Source organism: Zootoca vivipara, chromosome 7 (genome assembly GCF_963506605.1).
Source record: "Zootoca vivipara chromosome 7, rZooViv1.1, whole genome shotgun sequence".
Classification (NCBI taxonomy): domain Eukaryota; kingdom Metazoa; phylum Chordata; class Lepidosauria; order Squamata; family Lacertidae; genus Zootoca; species Zootoca vivipara.
The window spans coordinates 89,356,505-89,372,171 of NC_083282.1; the positions used below are offsets into that span (position 1 = coordinate 89,356,505).

Here is a 15,667-nt window from a genome sequence, read left to right on the forward strand (position 1 = left end):
GGTATGAGCTTCCATGTGCATACCTGTTTAAAGTGGAACAAAATAAAAAAAAATTTTTTTCTTCCAGTAGCAACTTAGAGACCAACTAAGTTTGTCATTGGTATGAGCTTTTGTGTGCATACACAATGACAAACTTAGTTGGTCTCTAAGGTGCTACTGGAAGGGGAAAAATTATATATATATAATTTACCTACCTGAAACTGTTTAAAGTAGTATACAAGAGCACTTTAAACTTATTGGTAGGGGCTGGGGTGTGACCTTGGGCACCACAGCAAAAGTCCTGGATATCTGGAACTGAACCCTCTCTGCTCTGTGTCCAGATTGCAGTATCTCTGCTCCCTTCCAGGCGACAGATTTATTGAGCCTTCACTCTGCCTTGTTGGCACAAAGTTTGCCAGGAGGCTAGACAACCCCTGGCTTTTCCAGTGTGAGTTTTCCCTGTCGCTTTTTGTTCTGCCAAAAGTCTCAGTGCACTTTGCAGATCTTTGCTCTTTCCAGGTGGGACCCAAATCAAAGTTGATCTGGCGTTCCAGTGGCACCCAAACCCTGCCTTTTTTGTGGTAGGAAACTGAAGGGGGACGTGCACCGCAATGTCTGGGATAACAAAGGCAGGCAGTGGGGTGTAGTGGTTAGAGCAGGCACCCCCCAACTCAGCCCTCCAGATGTTCTGGGACTACAACTTCCATCATCCCTAGCTAACAGGACCAGTGGTCAGGGATGATGGGAATTGTAGTCCCAAAACATCTGGAGGGCCACGCTTGGGGATACCTGGGTTAGAGTGTCAGACTGGGACCTTGAAGATCAGGGTTCGAATCCCCATTCAGCCATCAAGCTCACTGGGTGGCCTCGGCCCAGTCACTCACTCTCAGCCTAACCCACCTCACAGGGTTGTTGTTTTGAGGATAATATGGGGAGGAGAAGAATGCTACCTTGAGCTCCTGGGATGAAAGGAGAATATAAATATAATGAAAATAAAAATAAGAACAAAAACAAAAATGAATAAATAAAGAAACGATTTTTTCAATGCAGCAATCAAATCAGAATTAATATGCCCACTGAATAGCAGAGTTTGCCTCCTGGCAAAAATTGTGCAAAAAGGGTCCAGGGCCATGCTCAATTACCGGTAACAGGTAGTCTGGAAATAACTTGAGTGGTGGTTTTTTTTGGAAGCAGGCTTGTTTTTTGCAAGAGTGCCAAATCCTCTTTAATCGCAGAAGCTTAATTCACCGGTATGCGAGTGAATCACACCTGCGAATCAGCAACAGTCTGGACCTCGTTTTACTGCAGTCATTGCAACCCTGAACCTCTTGCAGACTGCCGTGGCCAAAACTGAAGGCAAATAAATGAATAATGAGAGAAACTTCCTAAGTAATGTTAAGTGAATTCCCACTCCCACCCCCACCCGACCTCCCCGTTCTCTCCCCGCAACACACACACACACACACACACACACACACACACACACACCTTGTCTTTATTTATATCTGGTTAGTTTAATGCACAGGTTGAACAGCAGGAGAAGAACCTGATTTTAATTAGAGGGTTTAGCGGAGCCAAAGAAGGGGCCAGAATACAGGAGGTGGCTCTGTGCCAGCTTCAGGCTCTCGAACTCCACAACTGCAAATGAATTATTTCTAAGTAAAACATTTTCTGTACTTTGTGGTAACAGCAAGGCCAAAAAAAAAGGATGTATTTAAATGGAAGAGACCTTTGGATGCAGAATGAGCCAAGGTAGAGTGATGGGTGATTATGGACAAGAGATATCCTTTTGCAGGTTCAGTTCCCTATCTGTAAAATGGGAATAAAATAATAATAATGATAATGATGATGATAATGATGATGATTACTATTTATACCCTGCCCATCTGGGCATCCTGAGCAAGTTTGCAGACGACACCAAATTGGGAGGGGTGGTTAATACCCCAGAGGACAGGATCACACTTCAAAATGACCTTAACAGATTAGACAACTGGGCCAAAAGAAACAAGATGAATTTTAACAAGGAGAAATGTAAAGTACTACACTTGAGCAAAAAAAATGAAAGGCACAAATTCAGGATGGGAGACACCTAGCCTGAGAGCAGTACATGTGAGAAGGATCTAGGAGTCTTGGTAGACCACAAACTTGACATGAGTCAACAGTGTGATGCAGCAGCTAAAAAGCCAATGCAATTCTGGGCTGCATCAATAGGAGTATAGCATCTAGATCAAGGGAAGTAATAGTACCACTGTATTCTGCTCTGGTCAGACATCACCTGGAGTACTGTGTCCAGTTCTGGGCACCACAGTTCAAGAAGGATACAGACAAGCTGGAACATGTCCAGAAGAGGGCAACCAAAATGGTCAAAGGCCTAGAAACGATGCCTTATGAGGAACGGCTTAGGGAGCTGGGTATGTTTAGCCTGGAGAAGAGAAGGTTAAGGGGTGATATGATAGCCATGTTCAAATATATAAAAGGATGTCATATAGAGGAGGGAGAAAGATTGTTTTCTGCTGCTCCGGAGAAGCAGACACAGAGCAATGGATTCAAACTGCAAGAAAGAAGATTCCACCTAAACATTAGGAAGAACTTCCTGACAGTAAGAGCTGTTCGACAGTGGAATTTACTGCCAAGGAGTGTGGTGGAGTCTCCTTGTTTGGAGGTCTTTAAGCAGAGGCTTGACAGGCATATGTCAGGAATGCTTTGATGGTGTTTCCTGCTTGGCAGGGGGTTGGTCTGGATGGCCCTTGTGGTCTCTTCCAACTCTATGATTCTATGATTCCCTATTTCTTAGGGAATATTAAGGATCTGCCTAGCACAGTTGTTGTGGACTACAAATACTATCATCCCTGATCATTGACCACACTGACTGAGGCTGATGGGAGTTGTGTCCACAACATCTGCTAGGGTGAAATGGGTGATACAGGTAGAATGATGCACACCAGCCTTTGCCAATCTGGTGCTTTCCAAATTTTTTAGACTATAAACTCCATCAGCTCCAGCCAGCACAGCTCATGGGAGTTGTAGTCCAAAACAGCTGGGTAGTGCCAGGTTGTCAAAGGCTGGTGTACATCATTTTGAGGGCCTTAATGGGAATTCTGGATGTGCATACACAGCAGTAATTCAGACATTTCTGTAAATGGGCTCTGTTATGGAGGGGCATATACAAACCAGACCTTAGTCTATTTCTGCATGTAACATAAGAGGGAATAAAACCGTAGGAACACAAAAGAGCCTGCTGGATCGGGCCAGTGGCTCATCTCATCCAGTATCCTGGTCTCACAGTGGCCAACCAGATGCTTGTGGGAAGCCCGCAAAAGCAAGATTTGAGCACAAGAGCCCTCTTTCCTCTCGTGGTTTCCTGCAACTGGCATTCAGAAGCATTGCTGCCTCCAGTCGTAGCCATCGAGAGCCCTCTCCTCCGCCATGAATTTATCTAATCTTTTAAAGCCATGCAGGTTGGTAGCCATCACAGCTTCCTGCAGCAGTGAGTTCCACAGTTTATCTTTCCCGAATCTTCTTTCATCTGTCCTGAATCGTCCAACACTCAGCTGCCACGAATGTCCATGGGTTCTAGTGCTTATGAGAGAAGGAGAAACGCTTTTCACTTATCAATTTCTCCATGCCTGGGCTAATTTCTACATCTCACCAGCGTAGGATCTATGAGTTGCCACCCCCTTTCCAGCCGGATATTCCTCTCTTTTCCATATATCCTTAAACCTGGACTTTAAAAAAACACACTCACCCAAAAGTGGCACTACGAGACAAATGGCCTAAGACCTACTTGGTTCGAAAGTTACTGTCTGCACAAACGGCCCACAGCTGTTGCTTTTCTGCAAGCTGCTGGCTCCGTCCTGCCAGATCACATCTGGGCTGCTGTTGCTCCGGAGGAACAGGCCGCAGCCAACACATATACATCACATATTTTCAGCGCTGACCTCTCTGTCCATTTGCCCTCTCTGCTTTGGGATAAAGCGGGATTTCTCATTAAGCGGGTTGCTGGCTTCAATCTGCAGGTTCCAGCTGCAAGGGGCAGGAGTGGACTGTTTCTCCAAGGAAGACGTTTTAAACATTGGCAGCAGCAGGGGGGGGGGGGTGTTTTACGAGAGCAGGGGGCAGTGGCGTTCAGACGTTCTCTGATCAAGGATTGCTTCCCACGTTGACTTTTCTGGCAAGGAACTCCCCCAGGCATCAGCCATAGAATGGTTGTGTGGTGTAAAGGGGTCTGGGGGATATTTGAGGAGTCACACAAGTCTGTTGGGCCACGCTGTAACGTTCTGTGTGAACGGAGGCTGTACATCAGGACAGCTGGGTATCTGGGTGATTCACGGCTGATCAGCTTACATTTAAGGCACCCCTCCAGAAAAAAAAAGAACCCTGGGAATTGTAGTTTGTTAAGGGCGCTGGGACTTCTAGCTCTGTAAGGGGCGAACTAGAGTTCCCAATATTCTTCGGGGGGAGGGGGAATGTGCTCTAAATGTATATAGTACATCTGCAGTGAAGGTGGTGAAGGTCCTGTGTGAGTGCCTGGAGGCGGTTGGAGGATGGATGGCGGTTAACGGATTGAGGTTGAATCCTGACAAGACAGAATAATTGTTTTGGGGGGACAGGAGGTGGGCAGGTGTGGAGGACTCCCTGGTCCTGAATGGGGTAACTGTGCCCCTGAAGGACCAGGTGCGCAGCCTGGGAGTCATTTTGGACTCACCGCTGTCCATGGAGGCGCAGGTTAATTCTGTGTCCAGGGCAGCTGTCTATCAGCTCCATCTGGTACGCAGGCTGAGACCCTACCTGCCGGCGGACTGCCTCGCCAGAGTGGTGAATGCTCTGGTTATCTCCCGCTTGGATTACTGCAATGCGCTCTACGTGGGGCTACCTTTGAAGGTGACCCAGAAACTGCAACTAATCCAGAATTCGGCAGCTAGACTGGTGACTGGGAGCAGCCACCGGGACCACATAACACCAGTCCTGAGGGATCTACACTGGCTCCCAGTATGTTTCCGAGCACAATTCAAAGTGTTGGTGTTGACCTTTAAAGCCCTAAACGGCCTTGGTCCTGTATACCTGAAGGAGCGTCTCCACCCCCACCGTTCAGCCCAGACACTGAGATCCAGTGTTGAGGGCCTTCTGGCGGTTCCCTCATTGCGAGAAGTGAGGTTACAGGGAACCAGACAGTGGGCCGTCTTGGTAGTGGCACCCGCCCTGTGGAATGCCCTTCCATCAGATGACAAGGAAATAAGCAGCTATCCTAATTTTAAAAGACATCTGAAGGTAGCCCTGTTTAGGGAAGCTTTTAATATTTAATGCTGTATTGTTTTAATATTCGATTGGGAGCCGCCCAGAGTGGCTGGGGAGACTCAGCCAGATGGGCGGGGTATAAATAATAAATGATGATGATGATGATGATGATGATGATGCAGGCTCAGTCCTGTAACAACAACAGGCTTTTCTCCTGCTCCTTAGTCAGGCACTGAGCACCTGCGAATTGTAGTAACTTACATGCATTTGTACCATTTTGCAGTACAGTGGTACCTCGGTTTAAGTACACAATTGGTTCCGGAAGTCCGTACTTAACCTGAAGCGAAATTTCCCATTGAAAGTAATGGAAAGTGGATTAATCCGTTCCAGACGGGTCTGCGGAGTACTTAAACTGAAAGTACTCAAACCGAAGCGTACCTAAACCAAGGTATGACTATTTGTACTGGTTTGCAGGTCATTCCAGTGTTTGGCTCATGGAGGCGCTGTTGATAATAAGCTCTGGCCCATGCTGACTAAAGCGGGAGAGGGGATTGCAGGCACGGGGGACCTAATCCGGACTGGGATCCTGGCGTGGGGGTAGAGGGGCTTTAACTATTTCCTCCACCGCTGCTGCATCTCAATCTGGCTTGCTCTCCCTTCCTGCACCTGCAGTTCGAATTGCCAAAAAGGGGACCCATAGGAGATGCTCTGCAAAGCAAACCTGATGGTTCCAGGAAACACCTTCTCAATTATCCCTCCCTCGCTATTGAGAAACTTCTGGTGAACTTTTAAGGAACTTCAGGAACAAAAATGTATGTAATCCAAGTTATATCAGTCCCTTGGAGAACTGGTGAGGAAATGTCACTCATGCTAAGCCACTGTCTGTAATGGTTAATTGATATCTGACTTTAACTTTTTAAAATAGTTTTCATTGCACGGTTTTACTGCTGTAAACCACTTTGGTGTGTTTTTTCCCCTTAATGACACAGCAGTATATGAAGAAATAAATAATGATTTGAAGAGGAATATGATGAATCTCAGTACAGTAGGGTCCACATGCCAAGTGCAAAATGCTTTTTTTTGTAAACCTTTTGAGGTTTTTCTCTTCCCTTTTTTTATTTATTTGTACAATCAATGGGTGTATTCATTGTATGAAATAAATAACTTAGTGTACCTGCTCAGTCTGCTGCCCGGGTGCTTACGAATGATGGGCAACTACAAGGCCTTCTTAGGGTGCTTTATCTTTTAAATCAGACCTTGTCTACACAGCACTTTGTAAATAAATGATAATAATGAGACCCAGTGTGGCATAATGGTTAGAGTGTTGGGCTAGGGCCCAGGAGGCCAGGGTTCGAATCCACACTCGGCCATGAGGCTCACTGGGTGACCCTGGGCCAGTCACCATCTCTTAGCTTAACCTACCTCACAGGGTTGTTGTTAGGGTGAAATGGGGAGAACACCCCCCCTTGAGATCCTCAGAAGATAAAGGTAGTATATAAATGAAACAAACAAATAGAAATCTTCAAACAGATGACTTACCCCTGACAGCCTTTTGTAAACAGTGTTTAATGCTGATTGGATAAATCAGCAAAACCTGCGGGAGGCATAGGGGTCAAGTTCGCCTCTCCTCCTGTTCAGGGCTGTTGCTTCTCCCAACTTACAGAAGGGCTGTGGCTCAGTGGTAGGGCATCTGCCCTGCATGTAGAATGTCCCAAGTTCGATCCCCAGTGTCTCCAGACAGAGCTGGAAAAGACTCCCTGCCAGAAAATTCTAGGGCAGGGGTCAGCAAACTTTTTCAGCAGGGGGCCGGTCCACTGTCCCTCAGACCTTGTCGGGGGCCGGACTATATTTTGAAAAAAAATATGAATGAATTCCTATGCCCCACAAATAACACAGAGATGTATTTTAAATAAAAGAACACATTCTACTCATGTTTTTACATTCTACTCATGTAAAAACATGCTGATTCCTGGACCATCCACGGGCCAGATTACAAGGCGATTGGGCCGCATCCGGACCCCGGGCCTTAGTTTGTTCTAGGGAGCTGCTGCCGGCCCGTGTAGACAGTACCGAGCTAGATTGACCAATGGGCTGAAGACTGCATAAGGCAGTTTCCTGTGTTTAAAGAGAGGGCTGAGATGCTACACGAACCTTGAACCAAAAAATGCAAAACAAGAAACTCCACAGGAACATCTATGCCAGGAACATGTGGAAGAACACTTGGTAGCTTGAAACGTGTGCTTTACAGCTAATGTTTCATAAAAAGGGCTGGCAGACATCCTGGATGTGGCTTGCCCTTTTGGCTTCCTTGATACTATACTATGGACCTTTTTGTTCATTTAACTGAAAACAAGTGTACCTATTTTCCTTCTGTCAGATGTTGGTCGGCAATAGAAATGCACTCCCCCCCCTACCCTCTGCTTTCATCCTGGGACTTTGAGACTCAGACCCAGACTGCTAAGGCAACTTCCTTCCTCTCCAGCCGTGTCAGTTTCACCCATTCCTTCCCTCTCCCAGCCACTTTGCATGGACTTCCTCAGCTTCACACACACACAGCCACACCAGCCACACCCAATCCAGTGGACGTTTGGGAATTTTGCAGATTTACACACAGGTACCCCTGTATATTTCTGCTGGAGTTGGTTCAATGAGGACTGTGTTCATTCGTTCTGTCTGCACCCCACCCTCCAAAGGCTAAGCTGCAGCTTAAAGATAAAGGAAACTGGAACATTAAAAGTGCAAAGAAGTTTTTAGAAAGCACATGTGTTTGCTTTTAGAAATGCAAGACCGGCGTATGTTGAACGAATGAACACACACACACACACACACACACACACACAGTGGAGTATTCTGACAACAGGATTTTACCCAAACTTTGGGCCTGGCGGCATCAAAACTTTGGGCACAATCTTCCAGGAAGTACTTTACAAGGAGATGCACTTAAATGTATGGGAGATGCAGAAGGGCACCTGTCACAGGATTGTAGAGTTGGAAGGGCCCCAAAGGGTCTTCTAGCCCAAAATCCTGCAGTGCAGGAATCACAGCTGTGTCCTTTTCACGTGAAAATGTCTACCTTTGACTCACACAAAGGCAGACAAACACACAAACACACTCCCCAAGGAACAAGGCAAATGAGGGACTCCCCAAGCTGACATCTCATTTCATGTTGCTTGGATGAGGCCACCTGCTTGGGGCCCCACTTGTAAATCCCCACATTTGAGGGACTGTGACCAGGACATCGAGTTAGCACTTGGAAGGAAATAGATGCTCTGAACAAATGTGGGCAAGTCACATAAAGATCCACTTACACACTAAAAGTGCATGCTATTTTATAACATTCTCCAAACATCTCCTCCTTTCTGCAAATCCTCCGCAGCAAAACCTAAACACGGTGAGTGCATTTCTGCACATTCTTCTCTTGTTAGCTCTGACTTTCCTCTTTTCCTCAGTCTTCTCCCCCGTGTGAAACGGCAGACTGTAAACTCCTTGGAGACAGAGACCTTTTCTTTTCCTGCTTCTGCTCTCAAGTGCTCGGTACATGAACGGTGCAGTAGGAATATAAAACTGCTTTTGCTCATCTCCACTATTTGCAGAATTCTTTTCTGCAAAGCAACTTCCAGTGCTTTGTAACCAATAACACATACAAACACACACCACAGCCTTGGGGAACTTATAATTTCCAATAGTTTCTCCAGAAATGTGAATGCCTTTGGTGCCACAACAACTCTCCAAGGTAGGTCCACTCTCCCATGTAGAGGCAAGGAACTGCAACCACGAGACAATAATTTGCCCAAGGCCACACCGTGGGTCTGTGGCAGAGGTGGAACTTGACCCTCCCACCTTCCGGATCCGAAGCCCGGCTCTAGCGGCACTCCGCTAAACTGGTGCACACAGTTTAACACCCAGAGGAGAATCCCCAAAGGAAAGTGCTACTTACAGGACATTGGTCTGAGGTGGGACTTCAGGGATGGTTTCTAACATCAAATGCATGCATCTCACTGTCGTCCTGAAGCATAAGCACCGGCTGGGGCAGGAGCTGGCCAAGACAGGTAAGAGAAGCACCAGGTAGATGCTGGGGAGGAGGCCTGCGGCTCTGCCCAGCATGGTGTTTGCAGGAATGCTAAGTCCCCCAGATTCTGAGCTGCAAAGAAGCAGACCGAAATCTCCCAGCCTTGAGGGACGGGGAGGAGGAGAAGTGGGGGGGGAGGAGGAGGTGGGGACACACACGGACATATGTTTCCAATTAAGTTAAGGCAGCCTGACAGGCCAGCTCCCACCCTCCCAGCTTACGATGCACATACAACATCCGAAAATCTAACTGCGACCCCAGTTGGGCTCTGCTCTCCACAGCAGATTCATTGTTAATTCTGCCTTGGCTCCCAGCCTGATTAGCAGGAACTTTTCGTTTTCCCTGGGTGGCAGGGGGGGGGTCTCAGGACTCGGTGGAGGGGACGGGACAGAGAAGCCTGCTTTGCAGAGGGAGCTTGGAGACCCAGCCATTGTTCCTAAAGAGATGCAACGGTGGAAGGGCAAAGGCACCATCACCCTTGGTACGCAGATGTAGCAGACTCTAGAGACACTGCTAATGGCTGGTGTGCTCTTTCACCAGAGCATCACCAGCAAAAGGAAGCACTTTCCACAAGGGCTTGCATGCTGCAGGTGCACCAAACAGCTATGACATGGGGGGTGTACCTGTCTCTAGGTATACCGCCCTGATCTTGGAGGCTAAGTGCTGTAGGAGACAGGTGCTGTAGGCAGTGGCGACGCTGCATGCTCCACTACCAGGGGCGGAGAGCAGGTGGGGGTGTGGCTGGTGCCCCCGGGGGGCGTGGTGTGCATGCTTGGGGCATGGTGTGCATCCCGGGGGCGTGGTACGCTGCCCACAAGGGCATGGTGCGCCGCCCGCAAGGGTGTGGCACGCGTTCTTGGGGCGTGATGTGCTGTCTGTGGTGCCCGGTGCATGGGGGGTGCGCGGCGCATGTCTGGGGCCCCCATCGCTATGGCAACCTACCGGAATAGTGGTGCCGGGGGCAGTCTGCTCCCTCCACACCCCCATTCCTCCGCCAGTGGCTGAAGGCGTGGTGAGGAACCTCTGGTCCTCCAGATATGTTTGAATCCGCCTCCCATGAGCCCCAACCAGCACAACCAATGGTCAGGGTTGATGGGAACATCAGACCAGCAACATCTAGACTGCCATCGGTTTCTCAACCCTGGACTAGGAGTTCAATAGGCCCAACCACTGAAACCGCCATGTTCAGTTTGATAAGCAGCGATGAAATCTGAAAACTCTAGAGCAGGACTAGGAAACTCTGGTTCATGGGCCAATCTTGGTCCACTAGGGACTTCTATTTGGATCATTTTACTAAAACCACATCCACCTGACCTTCAGCTGATTGGGAGGACCGGATTAAAACCTGCACTGGCTGCACACATCTGTTCCCAGCTGCCTAATGTTCTCATTTGAGCATTTGGTTTTTGGAGACTCAGGTGTGTATGTGTACATTGCCCTTCCCTCCTCCTCCTCCTCCTCCCCCCGCTAATAAGATAATAGGAAGAGCTACCCACAGAGGAACAGCCTGCAGATTTGATACCTGATTTGATTCCATTATTTTATATATGTTGGAAGCCGCCCAGAGTGGCGGGGGCAATCCAGCCAGACGGGTGGGGTATCATCATCTAAGGGTGGCAGGTGAAGGCTCTTGACAGCTCCTACAGGATTCAACCCCCCTGCTCTTATTCTGAACTGGGAGAGAGCATTTCTTCACCTGGTATGGGGGGGAGGGGATTCAGTGCGGTGGGGTGCTGCTTTGCTGTGGGGATCGAAGCCCCATGTCCTTGGTTGGAAGGTGATCCTAGATGTTTCTCCAGGCAAGGACCACCAGGCTCTACCCAGATTCCATCTTGGCTCCACACTGACTGAGCAGGCCCTGCCCTGGTTCCATGGTCGGCTTTGGGCTCAATGTTCTAAGGCTAAGCAAGGCATCCCCAAACTCGGCCCTCCAGATGTTTTGGACTACAATTCCCATCATCCCTGACCACTGGTCCTGTTAGCTAGGGATGATGGGAGTTGTAGTTCCAAAACATCTGGAGGGCCGAATTTGGGGGCGTCTGTTCTAAGCCCTCAGTTGCCTTCACTTGGTCTCCCCTACTCCCCCACCCCCAAATTTCCTTAGAATGCGGTGACCCAGACCAGACAAATTGCTCCAGTTAAGGCCGTACCAGTGCCAAATAGAGCAGCCGTCATGAGTTTTGGGGATTATTCACACTTGGCCGGCCTCTGGGCATTAACTAACATTAATTAATTGTGGTTGTCGGAGCAAAGAACCTCACTGTGTTTCTGGCAGAGTTGGACGCATTCATGAAGAGCATCCCACCATTCATTATAATTTTCCATCATTTATATATCACAGTCAATGCTCAGTTTGTGATTTATTTATTTTTAATCTTCGTGGAAATTCTACAGTATTTTAGTGCAAATTTCTCCTAAGCATGTTTTTTGTATGCAGTTTTTACTAGCACATGGATTTTTGCAAGTTATTTTCCTCAATATGGTGCCCCCCCTGTTGTCTTCACCAGTATTTGCATTTTTGTAAACATCCTTTGGTTGGCGAACAGCATCACAAAATTCGGAAAACTACAAATTATCGAAGGTTGGCTGTGCTTCAGTTCTCAGAGAGTTCCAAAAAGTGCAAATGTGATTGCTTCGGCTCCCAGTGTGAATTGGATCAAAATTCTGCCCCATCTCTAGCAGTGGTGAGAGGATGAAAATCTGTGGAGAGGGCAGTTGTCTGTATGAGTGTGTATGAGATAAAGGGTCCCAGGAGGTTGACTAAGGGTGAATGCAGCCACCAGGCCAAAGAAGCCTAGTTGCCCCTATAGTAAGGATGAGGAAGCCATGGTCCTGCAGATGACCAGATACGATGGGAGTTGCAGTCCAACAACACTTGGAAGGCAACAGATTCCCCATACCTGACCTGTAGAGCAACTTGGCAATGCCCAGATATTGCCGGACCAATCAATGTAGAGATCTACCTTCTAGACTTACCTGTGACATCAATGGGCCACCTAGCTCCCCGAGGAGCTGGCTTCAGGCACAAGGCCTGTTGGCAGACCCACTCTGTGCTAAAAAGATGTCTGCAGACGTGATATGAAAGCTGGCAGCATCAGCCCAGCCCTGTGGGGATCCCTTGCAGACGACTGCAGTGCCTCAAGACAGTCAGTCTTGGTTGTGCATCCACAGCAGTGACCAGAGGAGGAGGAGCACAGAGAGAAGAAACGCCATGGTGCATCAGCACAAGCGGATGCCTTCCTCTGCCCCAGCTGCAACAAAACATGTCTCTCCCATATCGGTCTCTACAGCCACAGCAGGCGCTGTAACCATCCAACTGTTTGACTTCACCCACAAAGGGGCACTCCTCCATTGTGTCCTGAGGCAGACGGATGCCCAAAACAGCAACCTAGCTAATTTGCAACTGATCTGGAGAAAACTGCTAAGTGTTTGGGTGATTAATTAATGTCACCACTTGTGGGATTCTGCTAGTAAATGCAGTTACAATACTTATCATTTCAATTGAGGATTAAGGAGTCAAAACCAAGTATTTCACAGAACAGCTTTTTTCTTCAGCGGCAAAGGAAGCAATTTCTTTTCAGAGAGCCTTCAGTTATGGCCCACAGGGGTAAGGAAGGGCTGCCCTTGCCAGCAGCAGAGCAAGCCGATCGGGTGCCTGGGGTGGCGCACATGCCCTGCGCCCAGGGGCGGGCCCAGCTGCCCATGGGGGCGGGGCCAGCCGGGGCAGGATGCTCCACAGGGCCTCGGAGGAGTTTGCCTGCCTCCTCCCACTCAGCCGCTCTACAGCTGAGGGGGAGGCAGCGGGTGGACCATTTGGGGTAGTGTGGAGCCTGCGGGCGCCCAAGCCACCGTATCGCTCCCAGGAGAGGCGCGTGGCTTGGGTGCGCTGCAGGCCCTGCGGTGAGTGCCGCCTGGCATTTTGTCACCCCCCCCAGTGGTGACACCCGGGGCGGATTGCCCCCACCACTCCCCCTTACTCCGCCACGGTCCTTGGTCCTCAGCCCAAGAGCACAGAGGAATTATGCAGCTAGAGATTACATGGGGCATGGGGTCAAATAATATGACCAGCACCGTCAATTAAGCTCAATGGCCACTTTACACAAGCATCTCAAATACGAAATATGAAAAGCAACACAAAATAATTAAATCCAAAGTAACCAAGACGTAAAAACAACCCCCGTGTTCCCCAACATGGGTCTTTTAAAACCACAGGCAGCCCTCTGCCACCATCAAAATTTATATGCACTTGTACATTCAAGCAAACACTGCCAATCACTGCAAAGAAATATTCCCCATCTCCCCCTCCCTGGATGACTCAGTGGATGAATTTGCTCATGCTTGGGGTTTGACTCATTGCTCCGCTGGGGATTAAGAAAGGAAAGAATCTTTCCCCAGGCCAATCAGTGTGTGTGTGTGTGTGTACCAATAACTAAGGATTATTTGTTTTTCTTTGTAGTGGGTGGCTTGGCTCTCATGCATGAGTGAGATGGAACTATTGCTCCGAGGTCATTAATCTGGGTGCACCTGCTCGTTCTTTGCATGGGTGGTATGATAGCAGGGTTTTTCAGCGCAGGCTGACTAGGGTTGCGCAGGCTGAATCCTGGGACCCCTCTCTTTCTCCTCCTCTCCTGTGCATGAATGTGTGAGCATGCGCAGTGCGCGTTCATGCACGGCAGTTTGAATTGCTCCTATTTTACTTCTTGGTAAGCCTGCGCCCCACCTGGCAGTTCCCAACACTGTGCTCTAAGAGCATGATTATACACTTCCACTGTAAAGCTTTTTGTTTCGGCAGAGGGTTGAAGGTGGCACATTTTAGGACTCTGCAATAGGACAGAATGCCAAGGTATTTCAATTGCACCTACACCTAAAAGGGAATTTGATGAGAGGGAATTGGAAGCTTGCTCATTCTGTGATGGCAGCGCTAAAGAGGAAGGGTCTTCTTCCGGCACCTTTCATTTCACTACCCCGATTACCTGGCATGGTTTGAAAGGAAAGCCACACAGCAGTAAAAAAAACAACAGCAGCTTTCTAGCACGACACTGAAGACTTTGTTGCTTGCAGTTCCATGTTTCAAGCCTCCAAACAATCTGCTATTTGTTTTCCTTGGCTCTAACTCAACAACCAAGGACAAACTTTGCTGGAAGCCATCCTCCTTGGAGGATTCCTACAACTTGGGAAGAGCGCACCCCCTAGTGGGCAACAAAAGTATTTCCTCTCTCTCTCTCAAAAGCTTGATGCATCGACTGATTAGCCAAGTTATGTGACTATGGTGAGTGCTCCCAGATATCAAGGGCTGCTTGTGCATGCAAGCTTTTTGCAGAGTTGACACGATGTTGTCCTCAAAATGCCGCCCTGCACTTTATTGAAGATTTCCCAGTACAGTCATACCTTGTGTTGCGTTAGGTTCTTGTTGCGTCTTTTCAGCTTGCGAATGCGGCAAACCCGGAAGCGTATACTTCCGAGTTTCGGCATGTGCGCACAAGTGTTCTATGTGCTTCGCACATGTGCAGAAGCGCCGCTCTAGTTGCGGACTTTTCAGGGTGTAAACGGCACCCCGGAATGGATCGTGTCCGCAACTAGAGGTACCACTGCAAGTAAAAACAACCCCTTATGCATCCAAAGTTACTGTTAGCAAGGAAGCTCATTAGCACATTTTTGGGGGGAGGGGCCAGCTGCTCCCCTGCCCCAAATTCCAAACCCATTTCCATCTATTGCTGTGTGCTGAAGTCACTCTTTCTCCAGGTAAACTTCATGGACTGTATTAACAGTGCATAACACCAGACTTCAATAATGATGATGATGATGATGATGATAATAATAATAATAATAATAATAATAATATGGAGGTCTTTCACAATAGCACATTTATTATTCTGGCATTTCATTGCTGCTGGTTTTCAGGTGGTAGAAACAGGACGTTCTGCTATTGGTTTCTTTCTGAGCTTGCCATCCACCCTCAACTCCACCGAAATCAAGCAGCAGATCAATGCGGCTAAATATCACTCTAGTGTGATGAGAAATGACTGCTGGGAGGAGTGCAGAGGCCATGGTGCATCTACAGCAGCACAACTGGACACCTTCCTCTGCCCCAGCTGCAACGAAACATGTCTCTCCAGCATCAGTCTCTCTAGCCACAGCAGTTTGGAAAATCATTCCAGTACGGGATTTCTGAACACCAAGCAAAAGCAACTGAAGGAGGCTTACATTGGGAACATATTTATTGACACAGGACATTTTATTTTGATAAAAATTTGTTTTTTTTTAATCATTTGCTTCCAACATTTCCCCATGCCTCAGAAAGTACTCCCCACCCCTGCAAACCTTCATCTCTACAGCTATGTACATCTTCAGCTACCATATGAAAACGAAACCTATGGAGAAGAG

General features: G+C 48.2%; 1 protein-coding gene across 1 annotated transcript in view; it reads right to left on the reverse strand.

Annotated features, from left to right (window-relative positions):
• LOC118089440 (peroxidasin homolog) overlaps nt 1-9,383 on the reverse strand; it is a 56,968-nt gene extending 47,585 nt beyond the window's left edge. Inside the window, exon 1 of the mRNA XM_035124116.2 lies at nt 9,152-9,383. Within this exon, the coding sequence (XP_034980007.2) occupies nt 9,152-9,318 (167 nt within the window). The 5' untranslated portion in view covers nt 9,319-9,383. The remainder of the gene's footprint in view (nt 1-9,151) is intronic.
• Between the last annotated feature and the right edge of the window lie 6,284 nt (nt 9,384-15,667).